General features: G+C 45.2%; 1 protein-coding gene across 16 annotated transcripts in view; it reads right to left on the reverse strand.

Annotated features, from left to right (window-relative positions):
• Nucleotides 1-19,909, reverse strand: part of LOC130367541 (uncharacterized) — a 459,996-nt gene that overhangs the window by 266,373 nt on the left and 173,714 nt on the right. For 13 of the 16 annotated variants that reach the window (XM_056569992.1, XM_056569981.1, XM_056569985.1 and 10 more), the window contains 4 exons: nt 12,311-12,595; nt 10,994-11,278; nt 7,709-7,993; nt 5,670-5,954 (listed from right to left, as the gene is read on the reverse strand). In XM_056569992.1, coding sequence (XP_056425967.1) covers nt 5,670-5,954; nt 7,709-7,993; nt 10,994-11,278; nt 12,311-12,595 — 1,140 coding nt within the window. Of the gene's footprint in view, nt 1-5,669; nt 5,955-7,708; nt 7,994-10,993; nt 11,279-12,310; nt 12,596-13,072; nt 13,236-13,468; nt 13,673-19,909 lie in introns of those variants that run through there. The other 3 variants (XM_056569980.1, XM_056569994.1, XM_056569991.1) reach the window with 3 other exon arrangements.

Here is a 19,909-nt window from a genome sequence, read left to right on the forward strand (position 1 = left end):
TGTTAGTGTAGGTTCTTGCTCAAAAGAGTCTACTATGTCGTGGTGGCAAACAAAAATAAAACATAAAAAAAAAAAAAAAATGTAATTGGAGGGCAGACTTGGGTGGGGTCAGGCAAAGTAAAAGTCAGCCCCTCCTGGCAGGATATACCCCGCCTTCTGACCCTGAGCTAATCAGTTTAGTTCCAAAGCAATAGGAGGCATCCGACAGAGGAAGAAATCAGCAGGAGTCCGAGGGAACCAGACACAAAAAGGAAGCGAACCCCCCTCGGACAAAAAAAACAAACAAACCCTGTGCACAAACTATGGGTGGCCGCTGTGTCCCCCCAATGGATCCTCCGAGAAAGAGAATTTACAGTAAGCATAAAAAATCTACTTTTCTTGGTTGTAACAATTGGGGGACACAGAACCGTGGGACGTACCAAAGTACTCCCCGAGGTGGGGAAAAAAAAAAAGTACACAACACAGAGTCAGGCAGAGGACTGAGCCACTGCCGCCTGCAACACCGTGTGGCCTAAACTGGTGTCAGCAGACGCGAAAGTGTGTACTTGATATAATTTAGTGAAAGTGTGCAAGGACGACCAGGTGGCCACCTTCCAGACTTGCAGGATTGAAGCCCCATTGCGGAGAGACCAAGAAGTTCCAACGGAACACGTGGAATTCGCAGTTACCAGAAAAGGTGGAACATTTCCTTTACAAATGGAAGAGCGGATCCACCGCAAAATGGTCGCCTTGGAAGTTGGAAAACCCTTGCAACTACTCTCAGGAATCACAAAAAAGGAGTCACCGTGTCGAAAAGAGGAGGTAACCGAAAGATAGATCCACTCCGAACAACGTCCAGGCTGTGTAGGGAACGCTCCTTAGCATTGGAAGGGGACGTTCACATGTCCTCATTCACATGAAAGGAGGAAACCACTTTGGGCAAAAAAGAGGGAGGTGGCCGAAAAACACCTTGTCCTGATGAAGGACCAAAAGAGGGGAGCGACAGGAAAGAGACGCCAGCTCAGAGACCCTCCTGATGGAAGTGATAGCAATGAGAAAGGTGACCTTCCACAAAAGGATGCAAAGAGAGGTTCGAACAGAGCCTCCCTCAAGGCTCCAAGTACCAGATTGAGGTCCCAAGGAGAGGGGGATCTGAAAAGTGGTGCCTTATGGGCCACACCCTGCAGAAAGATGAGTGAACATGAGAATTAGAAGCCAATTGGAACAGAATAGAAAGAGCCGACACTTGACCCTTAAGAGAGCTGAGGGTCAAATGCTGATCCAACCTGGATTGGAGAAAGGCAAGAAGGCGCGGAAAGGAAAACGCGCCTGGGGAAAAGGACTGCGCCTCGCACCACCTGAAATAAGCCTTCCAAGTGCGGTGATAAATCCTGGCGGAGGAGAGCTTTCGTTCCTGAAGCATGGTGCGAATCACCACGGAGGAAAACCCCTGCGCTCTCAAAACTGCGGATTCAACTGCCACGTCATCAAATGCAGCAACAGTGGCATAGAGGACCCTGAGAGAGCAGATAAGGGCGAGGTGGAAAACGCAGCAGTAAGCTGTCGACCAGCTGAACTACGTTGACGTACCACGAGCGTCTGGGCCAATCTGGAGCCACCAGAATGGCAGGAACGCCCTCCGCCCTAAGTTTCCGCAGAAACCTGGGCAGGAGAGGGAGAGGCGGAAAGAGGTAAGGAAGACAGAAAGACGACCACGGAATGACCAGAGCGTCCACTGCCAGAGCCAGAGGGTCTCGCAACTTCGCAACAAAGCGGGGAACTCTCCTGTTGTGGCGAGACGCGAAGAGATCCACAGATCGTAGATCTGTGCAAACGCCTTCGGATGGAGAGCCCACTCCCCCGGATCCACCGAAGAGCAGCTGAGAAAGTCAGCTTCTCAATTTTCCACACCTGGAATGTGGACCACAGAGAGAGCAGGAACTCGAGCCTCGGCCCAGATCAGAATCCTGGAGACCTCCTCCATCGCAGAGCGACTTCGCGTGCCTCCTTGGCGATTGATGTATGCGACAGCCGTCGCGTTGTCCGACTGAACACAGACCGGTCGTTCCTGAAGGAGGCTCCAGAAGATTCATGGAAAGGCAGGTTTCATGAGGGGACCAGCGACCCAAGACAGTCAGGTCCCAAAACACACCTCCCCAGCCCTGGAGACTCACATTGGTCGTGACGATCTGCCACTGAAGGGGGACGAAAGACCTCACCAGGAGAAGGGGAGAATGGAGCTACCAAAGAAGGGACCGCCAAACAGCCGGGGGCAAAAGGATCCACCGATCCAGGGATAACGGAGACTTGTCCCACCTGGCCAGTATGGCCAGCTGGAAGGGCAAAAATGAAACTGGGCGAAGGGGAGCCCTCCTTCTTGGGAACAACGAAGAGGTTCGAGTAGAACCCTGAAAAACACTCCCCTGGCGGAACTGGTACTATCACCCCTGAGATAGGAGTGTACGCAAAGCGTCCTCAAAAGGCTGCTGCCAAAGAAGGGGAACGAGGAGGGCGAGATCGGAAGAAGCGATTCCTGGGGATGGAAGCAAATTCTTTTTAAAGCAGCATCAGCGTTCCACATCTTCAGCCACACGAAGCGGCAAATGACAACAAAGTTACCTGAAGCAAAAGCCACGAAACGAGCGGACTCCAAGACCGCTGAGCAGAGAAAGTCCCCGGCCTGAGAGAGCTAGCGAGCAACATCCGCCAAGTCCTCCCTGGGAGCACCCGAAAAGATGCCCTGGCGAAGCTGGAAAGCCCAAACCGAAACCGCCTTGACCACCCAAGCGGAAGCAAAGGTGGGAAGCAAGGACGAACCTGCCGCTTCAAAGACAGATTTAGCTAAGTTATCCATCTTCTTGTCCGCCGGATTCTTAAGTGATGCTGCGTCCGGAAGAGGCAGAGTAGTGGATTTGGACAGGCCACTTGGAAACTAGGTCCCGAGGAAAGGGAAACTGAGCTTGAATCTTCGAGGTACCCTGAAATAGTCTACCCGGGTGTTTCCAAGCCACGTCCAACAAAGCGTCAAATTCTGCATGAGAACTGAAAGCCTTGGGAGTACGCCGAGAGCAGCTAAAATAAACTTCCGGATCAGGATCCGAAGTCTTAGGGTCCTCCAGCTGAAAAGTGTCCCTGATGGCTGACACTAAGCCGTCCACCATTTCAGACCTTGCAGAGTGGTCCTCATGATCCGAGGTGGAATCCGACCCGTCATCCGCTACTTCCCTTGGCGCTGCCGGTGAACTGGGGAAGAGGAGTCTATGCAGAGTGTGCTCTAGAGAAGAGCCAGAGGTAAGTATCTTAGAGCGCTTGTGAGCGAAGTGGAAAAGGGGGACAGGGGATATAGAAAGTGATTCCCTGGGAGAATCCCGCAGAGAAGACCGCTCTAATCCAGAAGCCACTGATTTGGAGACCCTAGCCAATTCTGAAATCGACTGGGTAAGGAAAGATACCCACTCTGGTGGACGGACGGGCATTCCGGGGGAACATCAGGAGATACCAAAACAGATGGCACAGTTAGCTTGGAGGAGCAGGTGGATTCAGTGGAACCACCAAGTATTTTGGACTTACACAAGCATTGTAGGTGGCCAGGGCCACGGTCGCTTGTGTGGTGGTGGGGGGGGGGGGCTTTCTGGGGTGGTCAGACACAGCTGTTAGCAAAATGGTCAGCAAAAATAACAAAATTGGAGCAATCTCACCAGGTCTGTGTCCCGCTGCTGAAGCAGAAGAAGGCTGTAGTGCAGAGCTGAGGAGACCAGGAGCAGCTGCGCATATGGTGCACGGAGCACCAGAACGGCCCTCATTGGTGGAAATTGACCCCCCAAGCGCAGGCAAAGAGCTGATAGGTGAATCAGTGACCCCCAGGTGCGCCTGCCGGGAGACTATTGGCCGGCCGCAGGAGTGGGCGGAGCTCTGCAGCACGTGGAGAGAAGCCGCTATGATAAAGATAAGACATACCCCCGGTTGTAAGTGCCAGAGAAATAAAAGGAGCCGGCAAGAAAAAGATGTCGGGTGCGCGAGCACGAGCATGCCGAAAATGAAAGTAAAAGACGCCGGCCAAGATGTCGGCCGCTCAAGCAAGGCTGCGGCCGGCATCCCTAAATGAAAGTAAAAACGCTGGCCGCGTGATCGCAGCGTAGCTGCCAGAGCTATGGCCGGCATCCAGGTACGCAACTAGAAAGCAGTGTCGGGGAGGGAGAAGGGGAGGGGCAGGAAATGCCCCACAATCCCCGGAGCTCCGGCACTGAAACCCACTCCCGAGACTAAATAAAAAAGGAGAGAAGTCCCCTTCCCCAAAGGAGACCCCAGAGATAAGGGGCTCCACAGGGATAGCAGTGATGGGAAAGTGGAGAGGAGTGGGTGGGGGGATATACTTACCCTATACCCGCGATACTCCCCTAAAGACGTCTTCAGCCAGTCTTTTAGTCACCTACATCACGTTATGCTGAGACAGACAGGACGAGTAGGGAAGATAGGGGGACCTGGACCCAAAAAGAAACCCCAGGCGCTGGCCGTTGGCGGGAAGGGGTTATCGGTGGATTCTATGCCCCGTGCCCCTTAGCCTATGGGAGAACAGGTAGCGCCATGCTCCTGAACCCCCACCTGAAAACAAGAAAAATAAAAAAGGATAATAAAACAAAAAAGACCAGGTGTGGAGAGCTCCAGACCGGTGTCTGCCTCCTATGAAACTAAACTAAAACTGATCAGCTCATGGTCAGTAGGCGGGGTATATCCTGCCAGGAGGGGCCGATTTTTTCTTTGTATGCCTAGTGTCAGCACCTCCTAGTGGCAAGAGCATATACCCACGGTTCTGTGTCCCACAATACAGTAACCCCCCGACCTACGAAGGCCCCGACATATGATGAAATCGACATACGATGGCCTCTCAGAGGCCATCGCATGTCGATGTCAGCATCGACATACGATGCTTTTTTATGTCGGGGCCATCGCATTAAGTGCTATCCGGCAGCGCCAAATGCTTAAGCTGCTGCCGGATAGCAGCTTAATGTTCCCCATGTGGTGCGGTAAGTATTACTTACCCCTCCACGATGCTCCGGGGTGCCCTCCGGGTCCAGCGCTGGTCTGCCGGTGTCTTCTCGGCCCTCTCCGATGACGTCAATACGCTGCTGCGCACGTCATCCAATAGGAATGGCGTACGCAGCGGCGTAATGACGTCGCTACGCAGGCCCAGTAAGGCCTTGCGGAAGAAAGCAGAGGACCGGAGAAGACAGCAGAGGACCGGAGAAGACAGCGGAGGCCTGAGGACACCATCTCGAACGTCGGGGACAAGTGAGTACAGCTTCCTATACTTTACATTGCACGAATCCCTCAACATACGATGGATTCGACAAACAATGGCTCGTTTGGAACGAATTACCATCGTATGTTGAGGGACCACTGTAGTTCCGACCGAGAAACTTATAAATCCTTTTAATTGTGCCATAGACTTTTGGCAGTTCTGAGGTCCAAGTATCATCACCTTCCTCCTGGTGAGGTCCCAATAGAAGAAGCTTCACAAGCCCTGATCTGAGAGGACAAGTTCCCTCATTTTTATTTTTCCTTTCTAGTTAAATGAAATACATACAGTTTTGGAATGTAGTTGACAATTTTTATGGGTTAAGTATTAGTTATATATATCTCTGAATAGAGATTTATGTGGAGACATAGATACAGATAACAGTAACACTTACTTTTTACAAATTTTGATGGATCCTCCAACTTTCTCTGATGTTCAATGACCCTGGGATTGTATTTATACAAAGTCTCATAAACCTTCTCTTTGTCAGAGTCATCACAGTATCTGATAATATCATACAGACGTCTCATCCTGTCCTCAGGTTCTGATATTTCCATTATATAATCCAGCTCTTCTCTTGTCAGCAGATTATTCCCACACAGATCATATATAACTGGATGTATAATTTTTATTCCATTAATCAGATCCTGTTTGTGTCGGTCTATAAAGTGATCTCCAGCTGTAGAGACAAGAAATACAAGAATCACACAGAGGGATGAGGATGAACAATCTAATGTTTTACCTGATGTCATTTATTGTAGATAATGTAAGTGATGTCAGAGGAGAAGGACCATCAGTCTATATATGAGGAGGGATAATATAGTCTCTGTTCACACCAGGACTGTCCATCAGTCTATATATGAGGAGGGGATAATATAGTCCCTGTTCACACCAGGATTGTCCATCAGTCTATATATGAGGAGGGGATAATATAGTCCCTGTTCACACCAGGATTGTCCATCAGTCTATATATGAGGAGGGGATAATATAGTCCCTGTTCACACCAGGATTGTCCATCAGTCTATATATGAGGAGATAATATAGTCCCTGTTCACACCATGATTGTCCATACAGCTGTCAGTATTCAACAACAAGTATCATCACACACATACTGTACAATATCTATACGTCTGATAACTTATTAAAGATTTCAGTCTATTATTCTATGACAGGGACCATTGCCACCCCGATCCTCTATAGAGAAGATCTTATTGTGTCCTGACACCTAAAGAATTAGCAGCAGCCTGGACACTGACTATGGTTACACAGAGTAATTTTATTTTAGGTTGCCCTATTAATAAACATTATTTGTTTGAACGAAAAAACGAACAGGTTTTAATTTAAATACTTAAAAAAAAACTCTTCAATTTATAAAAAATTTAATGTAAAATAAATTTCTTCTGATTAAAATATTTACCATGTACCGTATATACTCGAGTATAAGCCGAGTTTTTCAGCATGATTTTTCGTGTTGAAAACGCCCCCCTCGGCTTATTCTCGAGTGAACCAAAAAAAAAAAAAAGCATTGCTTTCGGCATACTGGAGGTGGTGGGGGGGGGGTCGTCCATCTTCACTGCAGGGACGGTGAGCATTGGGTGAGTCGGTCCATATGACCCCCTGTCAATATAACCCCCGTCAATATCCCCCCTGTCATCATCCAGACCCCCCTTTCGTTGTCTTCTCACCTCCCCAGTTGTTGCTCTAGTAGCTGCAGGGACCATTCAGGGAGGGTGAGCCGGGCCGTCCATCTTCACTGCCGGGACCGTCCACATTCCGGTGGGGAGGGTGAGCCAGTCCGGGCAGTCCATCTTCACCGGGAGGCCCTCATCTCCGGTTCAGGCTGTCCCCGGACTAGTGACGCTGCATTGACGCTGCCGCGCAGGGACGTTCCAGCGCAGCAGTGTCAATGCAGCATCAGTTCAGGATGGCCCGAAGCGGAGAGGCGGGCCTCCCGGTGAAGATGGACGGCCCGGACTGGCTCACCCTCCCCACCGGAATGCAGACAGTTCCTGCAGTGAAGATGGACAGGCTCAACCTCCCTGAATGGTCCCTGCAGCTACTAGAGCAACAACTGGGGAGGTGAGAAGACAACGAAAGGGGGGTCTGGATGATGACAGGGGGGATATTGACAGGGGGTGATATTGACAGGGGGTCACATGGACAGGGGGGTCTGGATGATGACAGGGGAGGGGGGGGATGATGACGACAGGCGACAGGGGGAATGATGACAGGGGGGGATGATGACAGGGGGGGATGATGTATTTCCCACCCTAGGCTTATACTTGAGTCAATACGTTTTCCTAGGTTTTTGAGGTGAAATTAGGGGCCTCGGCTTATATTAGGGTCGGGTGATACTTGAGTATATACAATATCTACACAGAGGAGGAGAGCGATATATGTGGAGAAATAGATGCAGATCACAGTAACACTTACTTTTTACAAATTTTAATAGATCCTTCGGCTTTTTCAGATATTCCATGACCCTGGGATTGTACTTATACAAAGTGTCATAAATCTTCTCTTTGTCAGAGTCATCACAGTATCTGATAATATCATACAGACGTCTCATCCTGTCCTCAGGTCCTGATATTTCCATTATATAATCCCGCTCTTCTTCTGTCAGCAGATTATTTCTGTACAGATCAGATATAACTGGACGTATAATTTTTACTAAATCAATTAGATCCTGTTTGTGTCTGTCTATAAAGTGATCTCCAGCTGTAGAGACAAGAAATACAAGAATCACACAGAGGGATGAGGATGAACAATCTAATGTTTTACCTGATGTCATTTATTGTAGATAATGTAAGTGATGTCAGAGGAGAAGGACCATCAGTCCATATATGAGGAGGGGATAATTTAGTCTCTGTTCACACCAGGATTGTCCATACAGCTGTCAGTATTCAACAAGTATCATCACACACATACTGTACAATATCTATACGTCTGATAACTTCTTAAAGATTTCAGTCTATTCCTTTATGACAGGGACCATTCCCGCCGTGATCCTCTATAGAAAAGATCTTATTGTGCCCCGACACCTAAAGAATTATCAGCAGCCTGGACACTGACCATGGTTCTACAGAGTCATTTTATTATAGGTTGCCCTATTAATAAACATTATTTGTTGGAACGAAAAAACTAACAGGTTTCAATTGAAACAATTGAATTTTCTTTTCAATTTATAAAAAAAATGTATGTAAAATACGTTTCTTATGATTAAAATATTTACTATTCATCTACTGTGAGGACTCGCTGTTGCAGACAGGTGCGGTTGCAGTATAGAGGCATGGAAACAGGACTTTTCAACTCAAAGTTCAGTGTTTTATTCACACTTTGCAAATAGTCCATGCCATGCAGAATCATGCAAGTCTTTTTCAAGCCTCCAGGCACTCTGCTCACCAGCTTCCAACCTCTCAGGGAAGAACTCAACACTCAGCTCTCTCTGGCAGTGTAAGCTGCAATTAGCAAAATCCCCCTCAGCTGGTGAAGCAGGCTGCCTTTAAGGCCAACAAAAGGCGGCCTGGATTGTGGGGAATGGCCCCTACCCAACACTTGCCCATTCCCAGTAAGAGCCGTCCCGGATTGGCCTTCCAGCCATACTATAGCAACAGTGTCAGTCTGCATCGCAGCACAGGCACTGGATAATTATTGGCTCGTACCTCACCAAGGCCAGGAGCCTTGGTGACACATAACCCCCATCAACCACAATGACCTTCACCTTCTCACATACCCCCCCCCCCCCTTTGTTCAACCCTGAGGGGGTGAATACTTGTGCAACAGTGGACTCGTGATAGGGCATCAGTGTTGCCTTGCAACCGACCCACCCTGTGTTCAACCCTAAACTTAAAATTCTGTAAGGACAAAAACCACCTGGTGACCCTGGCATTTTTGTCCTTGGCTTGCCACATCCACTTAAAGGGGGGAATGATCCATCACTCGAGAGATTTGAGTGCCCACTTAATGGCCAGGCGCTCTCTCCACTATACTATACCTGATCTCAGCCGGGCTCAATTTGCGGCTGAGAAAAACAACGGGATGCTCTTTCCCGTTGACTTCCTGGGAGAGTACAGCACCGAGACCTACCTCAGAGGCATTGGTCTGTACCACAAATTCCTTTTTCAATTCGGTGTCACCAAAACCAGGGACCCACATAGGGCTGACTTCAAAGTGGAAAATGCCTGCTCTGCCTGTTCATTCCAACGTATCATTACAGACCTGCGTCCCTTCAGGAGGTCTGTTAAGGGCGCAGCCACTGTAGCAAAATGGGGGATGAACCTTATATAGTAACCCACTATTCCTAGGAACGACTTCACCTGTCGGGTAGTGACAGGTCAGGGCCAATTCCGGATGGCCTCTATTTTGTTTACCTGGGGTTTGACAACTCCACACCCAATGACCCCAGGTATTTGGTCTATTCCAACCCTATAGCACATTTTTGGGGGTTAGCAGTTAACCCAGCCTCCCTTAGGGAGTCTACCACTGCCTGTACTTTTCGAAGGTGACTTTCCCAGTCTCTACTGTGAATAAGGATATCGTCCAGATAGGCTGAAGCATACCTACAATGTAGCCGGAGTACAATATCCATTGGCCTTTGAAACGTAGCGGGAGCACCATGTAAAAAAAAAAAGGGTAACACCTTGTAATGGAATAAACCTTCTGGTGTGACAAAGGCTGTTTTCTCTTTGACAGCCTCCGTCAAGAGTACCTACCAGTACCCTTTTGTGAGGTCCAAAAGAGAAAAATACCAATCTTGTCCTAGCCTCTCAATAAGCTCATCAACTCGGGGCATGGGATGTGCATCAAACTTGGAAACCTCATTAAGTTTGCGGAAATCGATACAGAACCACAACGTACCATCTGGCTTGGGTATTAAGACTATCGGACTGGCCCATTCACTTTTAAACTCCTCAATGACATCCAATTTTAACATCTGCTGTACTTCTTTCGAGACAGCTTGTCGCAGCGACTCAGGAACCCTGTATGGTTTCAACTGTATTTTAACCTGGGGTTCAGTGACAATATCATGGCGGATGACAGAAGTACATCCAGTAAGGTCTGAGAAAACATTGGTGTTCCTACTGACGAACTCCCTGGCCTCCTGTCAGCAATTTTTCATGTGGCAACTGCTTCCTTCGTACCAGACTGAAGGACGAGAAACTCCACCCCTAACCAACCTGGCCGAGGGCTGTCATCCACACTAGTCTCCCTATCTGCAGAACAGAGGAAAAAGTAAAAGTCCACCTGTATTCCTAAGGTGTTAGTTCACACCTGAGTCCATACCATGCTGCATCAAGCAAGTCTTTTCCAAGCCTCCAGGCAGCCTGCTGACCAGCTTCGAACCTCTCAGGGAAGAACTCAACACTCAGCTCTCTCTGGCAGTGTGAGCTGCAACTAGCAAATCCCCCTCAGCTGGTGAAGTAGGCTGCATTTAAGGCCAACAGAAGGCAGCCTGGATTGTGGGGAATGGCCCCCACCCAACACTTGACCATTTCCAGTAAGAGAAGTCCCGGATTGGCCTTCCAGCCATACTATAGCAATAGTGTCAGTCTGCATCGCAGCACAGACACTGGATAATTATCGGCTCTTACTTCACCAAGGCCAGGAGCCTTGGTGACACATACCGCCCATCAACCACAATGCCCTTCACCTTCTCACACTACACAGAGGAGGAGAGAGATAGGTGGAGAAATAGATACAGATCACAGTAACACTTACTTTTTACTAACTTTGATGGATCCTTCGGCTTTTTCAGATATTTCATGACTCTGGGATTGTACTTATACAAAGTGTCATAAACCTTCTCTTTGTCAGAGTCATCACAGTATCTGATAATATCATACAGACGCCTCATCCTGTCCTCAGGTCCTGATATTCTCATCATATAATTCATCTCTTCTTCTGTCAGCAGATTATTCCTGTACAGATCATATATAACTGGACGTATAATTTTTATTCCATTAATCAGATCCTGTTTGTGTCGGTCTATAAAGTGATCTCCAGCTGTAGAGACAAGAAATACAAGAATCACTCAGAGGGATGAGGATGAACAATCTAGAAGAAGATTTATCAAACTCCATAGTAGATTTTTGCGTAATAAAGTCACACGTACTTGCGCGTGTGACTTTTTTTCCTACGACTTTTAGATTTTTACTTATTCAAAAGCACATTTCTGAAATCTGCTCACGTAGTAATTTTTTTATTTTGGTTATGTATTTATCAAATTCGATAGTCGCTATTTATTTACAAAAAAAGTTGCATCTCCATTTAAAAGTCGCATATGCATTTCAGGTCCACCCTGGCATACAGAAAGCGTATACGTCTGCAGAAAAGGACATTAACACTCACTTTAACAACTGTTCTTGTTCTGCATCATGAAACAAAACTACTACATTAATGTTAATTATAGCGAAAATAAATTATATAACTAGTAACTCTTCATTTTAAAGGTTGAAAATACACACTGCACACCTTGTTAATTTTAGGACATGTACATGCTGGCGTACCCACAAAATTTTAAAATGAATGTTAGAATAAGGCACAAAATAATTGTGTAAGAATTTTAACAGACTATGTAAATAACCCATATGTGGCACAAATTCTTTTCCTTAAAAAAAAAAAAAAAAAAGAAAGAAAAAAAAAGAAGCATTCATAGTTTATTTATTTTTTTTTGTGTGTGGCTTCACTATTGTTTATGTGCCTGTTGGTGCTGCGCTGTCTTCCTTCATGACGTAGACTCCGCCCACCAATGTCACAAATTTTTAACTCGCATTTTAACAAAAAAGCCTCCAATGTACGGATATTTATGGTTCAGCATAGTATGTTTTTAATATTTTTTAATTTCTGACGAGGGGGATGTGGGTTGTTGTGGGATAGTCAGAGTGCAGCTATTTAGTGCCAGGCAGGCCAGTCAGGGTGTCACCCGATGCGGTACGCCCCCAACCCCCCAAACCCTCCCCCCGTCAATCTCTAGCAACGCTAATGGTAATAAAGAATAGATAAAGAACTTCAGATACAGATCACAGTAACACTTACCTTGTACTAACTTTGATGGATCCTTCGGCTTTTTCAGATATTCGATGACCCTGGGATTGTACTTATACAAAGTGTCATAAACCTTCTCTTTGTCAGAGTCATCACAGTATCTGATAATATCATACAGACGTCTCATCCTGTCCTCAGGTTCTGATATTCTCATAATATAATCCAGCTCTCTTCCTGTCAGCAGATTATTCCTGTACAGATCATATATAACTGGATCTACATTTTTTATTTCATCAATCAGATCCTGTTTGTGTCGGTCTATAAAGTGATTTCCAGCTGTAGAGACAAGAAATACAAGAATCACACAGAGGGATGAGGATGAACAATCTAATGTTTTACCTGATGTCATTTATTGTAGATAATGTAAGTGATGTCAGAGGAGAAGGACCATCAGTCTATATTAAAAATATATAATGTAGAGAATAATAAGTCCAGTCCTCAAGGATAGCAGAATACAGAAAAAGTGAAGAGGGAGAGAGCAAAAAGGAAAAATGCAAAAAGATGGAGATATAAGATATGGAAAAATAGACGGATAGTGAGCAACAAATGGAAGTATGAGAAAAATGGAAATGAAACTAATAATAAATAGAATAATAATAATAATATTAATAAAAATACCTACAAAATATAGCTAAAACAATAGTGTGCATTTATTAAGTAAAAATTGTATTACAACACCTGGGCAGGGGCCCTTGCCCAGGTATTAGGAAAATTGTGCTTATTAAAAACAAATGAAAAATATAGATTGCCAACCTTCTTATAAAATAAATATGTAAATGTTCATAAAATATTTTGTATCAGATAGCAGCCAATGCCCAAAGTCAATGTAATGATTCTAATATGGTTTAGCAGCCACAGTGGTTGGAATTGATCATCACATAAAGCCAATACACTTTATTGGGAGCAAAGTAGATACAAAGTGTCTGTTAAATGTAACAGATGAGATGAGCAGTACAGTTATAACTTCCACTTCACTTCAAAGAGCCGGTTAGTAAGAGTATGAATGACAACAGTATTTGGACATTCAAAGCAGTACCTTATTTGCAGTCTTCACCGTATGTCACGGAAGCTGACCGTCTCCGGAGCGGCAGACTCCTGGAGACTAATGAATCAGCGCCCGTACGGACTAGAACGCGGGCAACCACCAACCTGGCATGGGTGTAAGGGTTCCTCCGAGAAGACGTTTGTGAAGGTACGCTGGTCCCAAATGATGTCCTCTGTGGTGCAGAAAGCCGGCATCCAATATGAAGCTCCGGAGACGGTCAGCTGCCATGACATACGGTGAAGACTGCAAATAAGGTACTGCTTTGAATGTCCAAATACTGTTGTCATTCATACTCTTACTAACCGGCTCTTTGAAGTGAAGTGGAAGTTATAACTGTACTGCTCATCTCATCTGTTACATTTAACAGACACTTTGTATCTACTTTGCTCCCAATAAAGTGTATTGGCTTTATGTGATGATCAATTCCAACCACTGTGGCTGCTAAACCATATTAGAATCATTACATTGACTTTGGACATTGGCTGCCATCTGATACAAAATATTTTATGAACATTTACATATTTATTTTATAAGAAGGTTGGCAATCTATATTTTTCATTTATTTTTAATAAGCACAATTTTCCTAATACCTGGGCAAGGGCCCCTGCCCAGGTGTTGTAATACAATTTTTACTTAATAAATGCACACTATTGTTTTAGCTATATTTTGTAGGTATTTTTATTAATATTATTATTATTATTCTATTTATTATTAGTTTCATTTCCATTTTTCTCATACTTCCATTTGTTACTCACTATCCGTCTATTTTTCCATATCTTATATGTCCATCTTTTTGCATTTTTCCTTTTTGCTCTCTCCCTCTTCACTTTTTCTGTATTCTGCTACCCTTGAGGACTGGACTTATAATTCTCTACATTATATATTTTTTCTATAGATTTTTGGTCTTGGGGTAATTAGACCATACCAATTAACCTCAGGCTAGTTCTTGATTGAGCTGCACTGCCCTTTATTTTATTTCATCAGTCTATATTGCCAGAGTTCTGACCATTCTTCTAGTTTGGAAAAGGATTTAGGCAAACTAAAAGAATGGTCAGAACTCTGGCAACTGAAATTTAATGTGGATAAGTGCAAGATAATGGACCTGGGGCGTAAAAACCCTCAGGCAAAATATAGATTATTTGACTCAGTCCTGACCTCAGTATCTGAGGAAACGGATTTAGGAGAAATTATTTCAGAAGACTTAAAGGTAGGAAGACAATGTGATAGAGCAGCAGGAAACGCTAGCAGAATGATCTGATGTATAGGGAGAGGTATAAGCAGTAGAAAGAGAGAAGTGCTCATGCCGCTGTACAGAACACTGGTGAGGCCTTACTTGGAGTATTGTGCACAGTACTGGAGGCCGTATCTCCAGAAGGATATAGATACTCTAGAGAGAGTTCAGAGAAGATACTAAACCAGTACATGGATTGCAGAATAAAACTTACCAGGAAAGATTAAAGGACCTTAACATTTATAGCTTGGAAGACAGAAGAGACAGAAGGGATATGATAGAGACTTCTAAATACATAAAGGAAATCAACACAGTAAAAGGAGGAGATGAGATAAAAGAAGAAAAACTACCAAAGGAGGACATAGTTTTAAATTAGAGGGGCAAAGGTTTAAAAGTAATATCAGGAAGTATTTCTTTACTGAGAGAGTAGTGGATGCATGGAATAGCCTTCCTGCAGAAGTGGTCACTGCAAACACAGTGAATGAGTTTAACCCCTTAAGGACCAGGCCATTTTACACCTTAAGGACCAGAGCGTTTTTTGCAAATCTGACCACTGTCACTTTAAACATTAATAACTCTTTTTTTTTAATTCAAAGTTTTTTATTGGGTTTTCACATGTTATCAAACGTCACAAAATTAGACAGGAATTCAATCATAATATAAAGAATGAGTAGCATAACAGTACATCATAAGATTTCCACTTCTGAGGAAACCATGCTAACGTCTGTGAGAATATAGCAAATTGTGGTTAGAACAGAAAATAAAACAATAATAATAATAATAATAATAATTATAAAGGTGTGAGCTACTCTACCAGATCATGTAGCACATCACCTACGGTTCAAAATAGCTCAAGAACTAAGTTATAGAACATAATGAGAGTACAGAAGTTCAAACATAAATTGTCATCTGCATAGTTGAGAGCACTACGTATAGTGGGGAGTGGACATCCAAGACTTCCAGCGAGTTAGAAATTTGTCATGCGTGTATGTAGCTAAGGAGAAAGCCTTTTCATAGTTACAGATGAGGTTCAAGAGGTTGACTACTTCACTGAGGGAGGGAATTTTTTCCGATTTCCAGTTTCTGACTATGTGCAATTTGGCAGCCATATATAAGTGGGCAAGAGGATACCGCACCTCACAAGGGACCGTATCAAAGTTCATGAGGAGAAGGACCACCTCCGGGGCCAGGATGTTCGGAGACTGCAGCATTTTGGTGGATAACATTTCAATCCCCTTCCATAAATCCTTGAGGCGAGGGCATTCCCATAAAGTGTGGAGAAGTGATCCAACCCCGCCACAACCACGCCTACACAAGTTGGAAATAGTATTGTCAATGAGATGAAGTCTGGAGGGTGTGTAATACCATCTATAAATCGTTTTTGATACAGCTTCCTGGTGGTTCGTAGATCTGAACAGTGTACGTGAGTAGTTCAGCGCAGTGGACCACTGCTCTAGCGTAAAATCTTTCCCCAGATCTGATTCCCACTTTGTCATGTAATGATGTTTGGATAAGGCACATTTATCATGGAGAACATTATAAAAGAAGGTAATACCCTTTTTCGAGTCACTATTTAGATAAGTGAGTATGTCCCTCGGGATCTGGTGTTGGGAAGAGAAATCTCTAGTCAGCAGACTACGCAATTGTAAGCTTTTATAGAATTCCCTATGGGGAACGTGAAAAGTAGCGTGTAAGGTGGGAAAATGAACATCTCCCTCTGGGGACAGTAGATCCTGGGCGTTGTAAATGCCATATGTTTCCCAATGGCGAATCTGCAAGTCCGGGATCAGGCATTCTAGGTAGTCAAGTGAGAAGGTCTTAAGAGGGCAGGGGATACAAAATAAGTTTTGACGCAGAGCATACGTCCACACTGCATCAGAAGAAGATACAGACAGGAGGTGCGACTTGGGGGGCCGTCGACCCCTCAATTGTAATAACATGCGGGATCTCAGAGAGATAGGAAGGGAGGAGTAGGACTCCACCTCCACCCATAATTTTTCAGTATTGTTAGACCACCAATGGGTAATGTGATCCAAATGGCATGCCATTAGGTAGTCCTCCAAGTGCGGTAAGCCGAGACCCCCCCTCTCCTATGTAAGGTCATTATGCGTCTAGCAATGCGAGGTCTTCTGTTTTGCCAGATAAATCGTGAGAGATGTTTGTCAAGGGCAGAGAGATACTTTTTAGGAAGAATAATCGGGATAGTTCTAAATAAAGTACAACAATTTCGGAAGCAGCATCATTTTAAACGTTGCCAGTCGCCCAAACCACGAAGATATAGATTTGGCATAGTCTTGCATGGAGCTATGCAGGGATTGGGCAAGTGGCAAGAAATTGTTGTGGAACAGTTTAGTTGTAGGGTAGGTAAGGCGGATACCTAAGTAGGATAGTGCGGAAGGTTGCCAGTCTAACGGAAACTTTTTACGTAGGGAGGAGATAAGGCGGGGATTTAAGGCTACTGGCATAATCTGGGATTTGGATGTATTCAGTTTATAGTAGGAGAGTGCGCTAAATATCTCTATGGTCGAGAATAGGTGAGGTAAGGAGACCTCCGCGTCCGTCAAGGTCAGCATCACATCATCGGCGAAGAGCGCCAGTTTATGTTCAGTCGGTCCTATCCGTATACCTTTGACATTGGGATTCTCTCTAATGGCCTGGGCTAGGGGCTCAATGGATAGAGTGAACAGCAAGGGGGAAAATGGACAACCTTGTCTGGTCCCATTCGACAGGGTGAACTGGTTAGATAGGGCCCCATTGGTGAAAACTTGCGCCGCCGGATTAGAGTACAATGCTGCAATCGCTGTCACAATGGAGCCCGAAAATCCGTATGAACGGAGCGCTGAGAAAGCATATCGCCAGTTCACCCTGTCGAATGCCTTTTCGGCATCCAATGTCAGGAAAACAGACGGGACTTTGTAATGTTCGCAATGTTGGAGAAGAGAGATCACCTTTCTCGTATTATCCGGGGCCTGTCTGCCATTAGTAAACCCCACTTGATCCCTATGCAGCAGACGGGGAATAATTGGTTTTAGACGTTCCGCTAGTATTTTCGCATAAATTTTCACATCACTGTTAAGCAGCGAAATAGGGCGGAAATTCGACGTCTGTTCAGTACTCTTACCCGGCTTGGGGATGGTTGTGATAAGGGCCGACAACATCTCTTTGGGTAAAGTGCCCGACTCCATCGCCCCACCGAACACCCTCAGCAGGTAAGGGACTAAAATTCCACTAAATTTACGGTAGTATTCGTTAGGCAATCCATCAGGTCCTGGCGCCTTATTCACTGGGAGCGAGTTGATTGCTTTTAGAATTTCTGCAGGAGTAATCGGCGAATTGAGGGAGTCGAGCACAGGTTTGTCAACCCGAGGGAGCCGTAAGGTGGACAAGAAGCCATCAATGGCCTCTTGGGTCGGCTGCGGGGTGTTCAAGTCCGTGTGTAAGTTGAAAAGCTTCTCATAATAATCTCTAAAGGCATTAGCTATACCTCTAGGAGAGGCCACAGGTGTACCCGATAGCGGGTGTTTGATACAAGCTATTCGTTGCTTGAGGTGAGCCGGTTTAATCCTCTTTGCTAAAAAAGAACCCGGTTTGTTATCGTGAGAATAATACTTTAATCCAGTCTTTTTAAAGCTCCTTTCACATTGATACAACAGAAGCCTACGGAGATGCATACGCTCGTTCATCAAATCCGTCAAGGTTTGTGGTGAGGGAACTCCTTTATGAATAGCTTCCAGTGTAGCAATGCGATCAATAGCTGTCGTAATTTGAATAGTCCGCTGACGCTTGAGGATAGAACCTAACTGCATGAAGGTGCCTCTGATAACTGGCTTATGGGCCAGCCATATCGTGTTTTTGTCAGTAGTCGGAGTATCATTTAGGGAGAAATAGTCTAATAGGGCAGACTCAATTTTCTTGGAGTGTTCTGAATGTGAGATAATGTGTGTGTTCGCCCTCCAAACGAAGTCACTATGTTTTGGAGACTGCTCTAAGAATGATACGTTTACAGGGGCATGGTCGCTCCAAGTAATTTGTCCTATGGATGTGTCTAGTGTTTTATCAAGGAGAGACCTGCTCACTAGTATCATATCAATACGTGAGTAAGAGCGAAACCTGGGGGAGAAGTATGTATAATCCCTCTCTGTGGCATGCTGCAGCCTCCAAACATCAAACAAGTCCTGGTCGCCCAGTAGGGAATTAAGGGAGAAAGATCTATGGGAGGATTGGTCCGACAGGTCCACACTGGGATTAGAGACCGAATTGAAGTCCCCACATACTACGACCTCACCTCTTTTGTGAAGATCAAGGAGTCTAAACACCTTCCTCAGGAACCGGCTTTGTCTAGAATTTGGAGCATACAGATTAACAATTGTGTACTCGACATTGTCAATATAGCATACCAATAGGACATATCTACTATGCGGGTCAATAATACACTTTGTAATCTGGAAGGCAACACTATCTCTAACTGCAATCAGTACACCCCTCTTTTTGGAAGAGTAAGTGGAGTGGATAACATGCGGGTACTTTCTGTGTCGAAGCTGGGGAGTGTTGGTGGAGGACAAGTGCGTTTCTTGGATGCAAGCAATGGTCGCATTACACCTCTCCAGCTCCTTCCACAGAAACTGCCTCTTGTATGGACTGTTAAGTCCATTCACATTCAGTGAAATTACATCAATTCCCATTTCGAGGCTACAGTGTCAACAGTAGTCAACCTCGGAGACGGAAAAAGGAACTCCCTTCCCGCAAGATTAAAAACCCGACTGGTGCCTATAGACACCAGACGGGGATGTCACAACTAACAGCAATGCAATCAGAAATAATATCAATATGGACTTAGCAATCTGAGTTGAGCAAAACAATAAGAAAGGGAAAAAGGAAGAACCAAATAAGAAAGGTAGTGGACAACTTGGCGGCAAGTATCACAACAAACGATGCCAGCTCTGGGGTAAACGTGGAACAAAAAGGACAATCAGTCATATACAGAAGTCATACTGCACAGCATCACTTGCTTATCAGGAACTCAACCAACAGGATCTTTATCATCAGCAGGAGGAGGAGGGCCGGCTCTCAGTGGTTGATTTTCGGAACGTAGGTCGCCTGTAGTTGCATCGTCCAGAAGGCCCCATGACTTAAGTATATCCATGCCCTCATCCACAGAGGAAATGGCATAAGTCTTCCCTTGGCGTACAATCAACAATTTAGTAGGAAACCCCCACCTGTAGGGGACAGTCAGGTCTCGGAGCAGTCCTGTAAGAGTGCTAAGATCCCTCCGGGCCTGTAAAGTTGGGAGCGAGGGGTGTTTCCTTGAATACTG

This window comes from Hyla sarda, chromosome 4 (genome assembly GCF_029499605.1).
Source record: "Hyla sarda isolate aHylSar1 chromosome 4, aHylSar1.hap1, whole genome shotgun sequence".
Classification (NCBI taxonomy): domain Eukaryota; kingdom Metazoa; phylum Chordata; class Amphibia; order Anura; family Hylidae; genus Hyla; species Hyla sarda.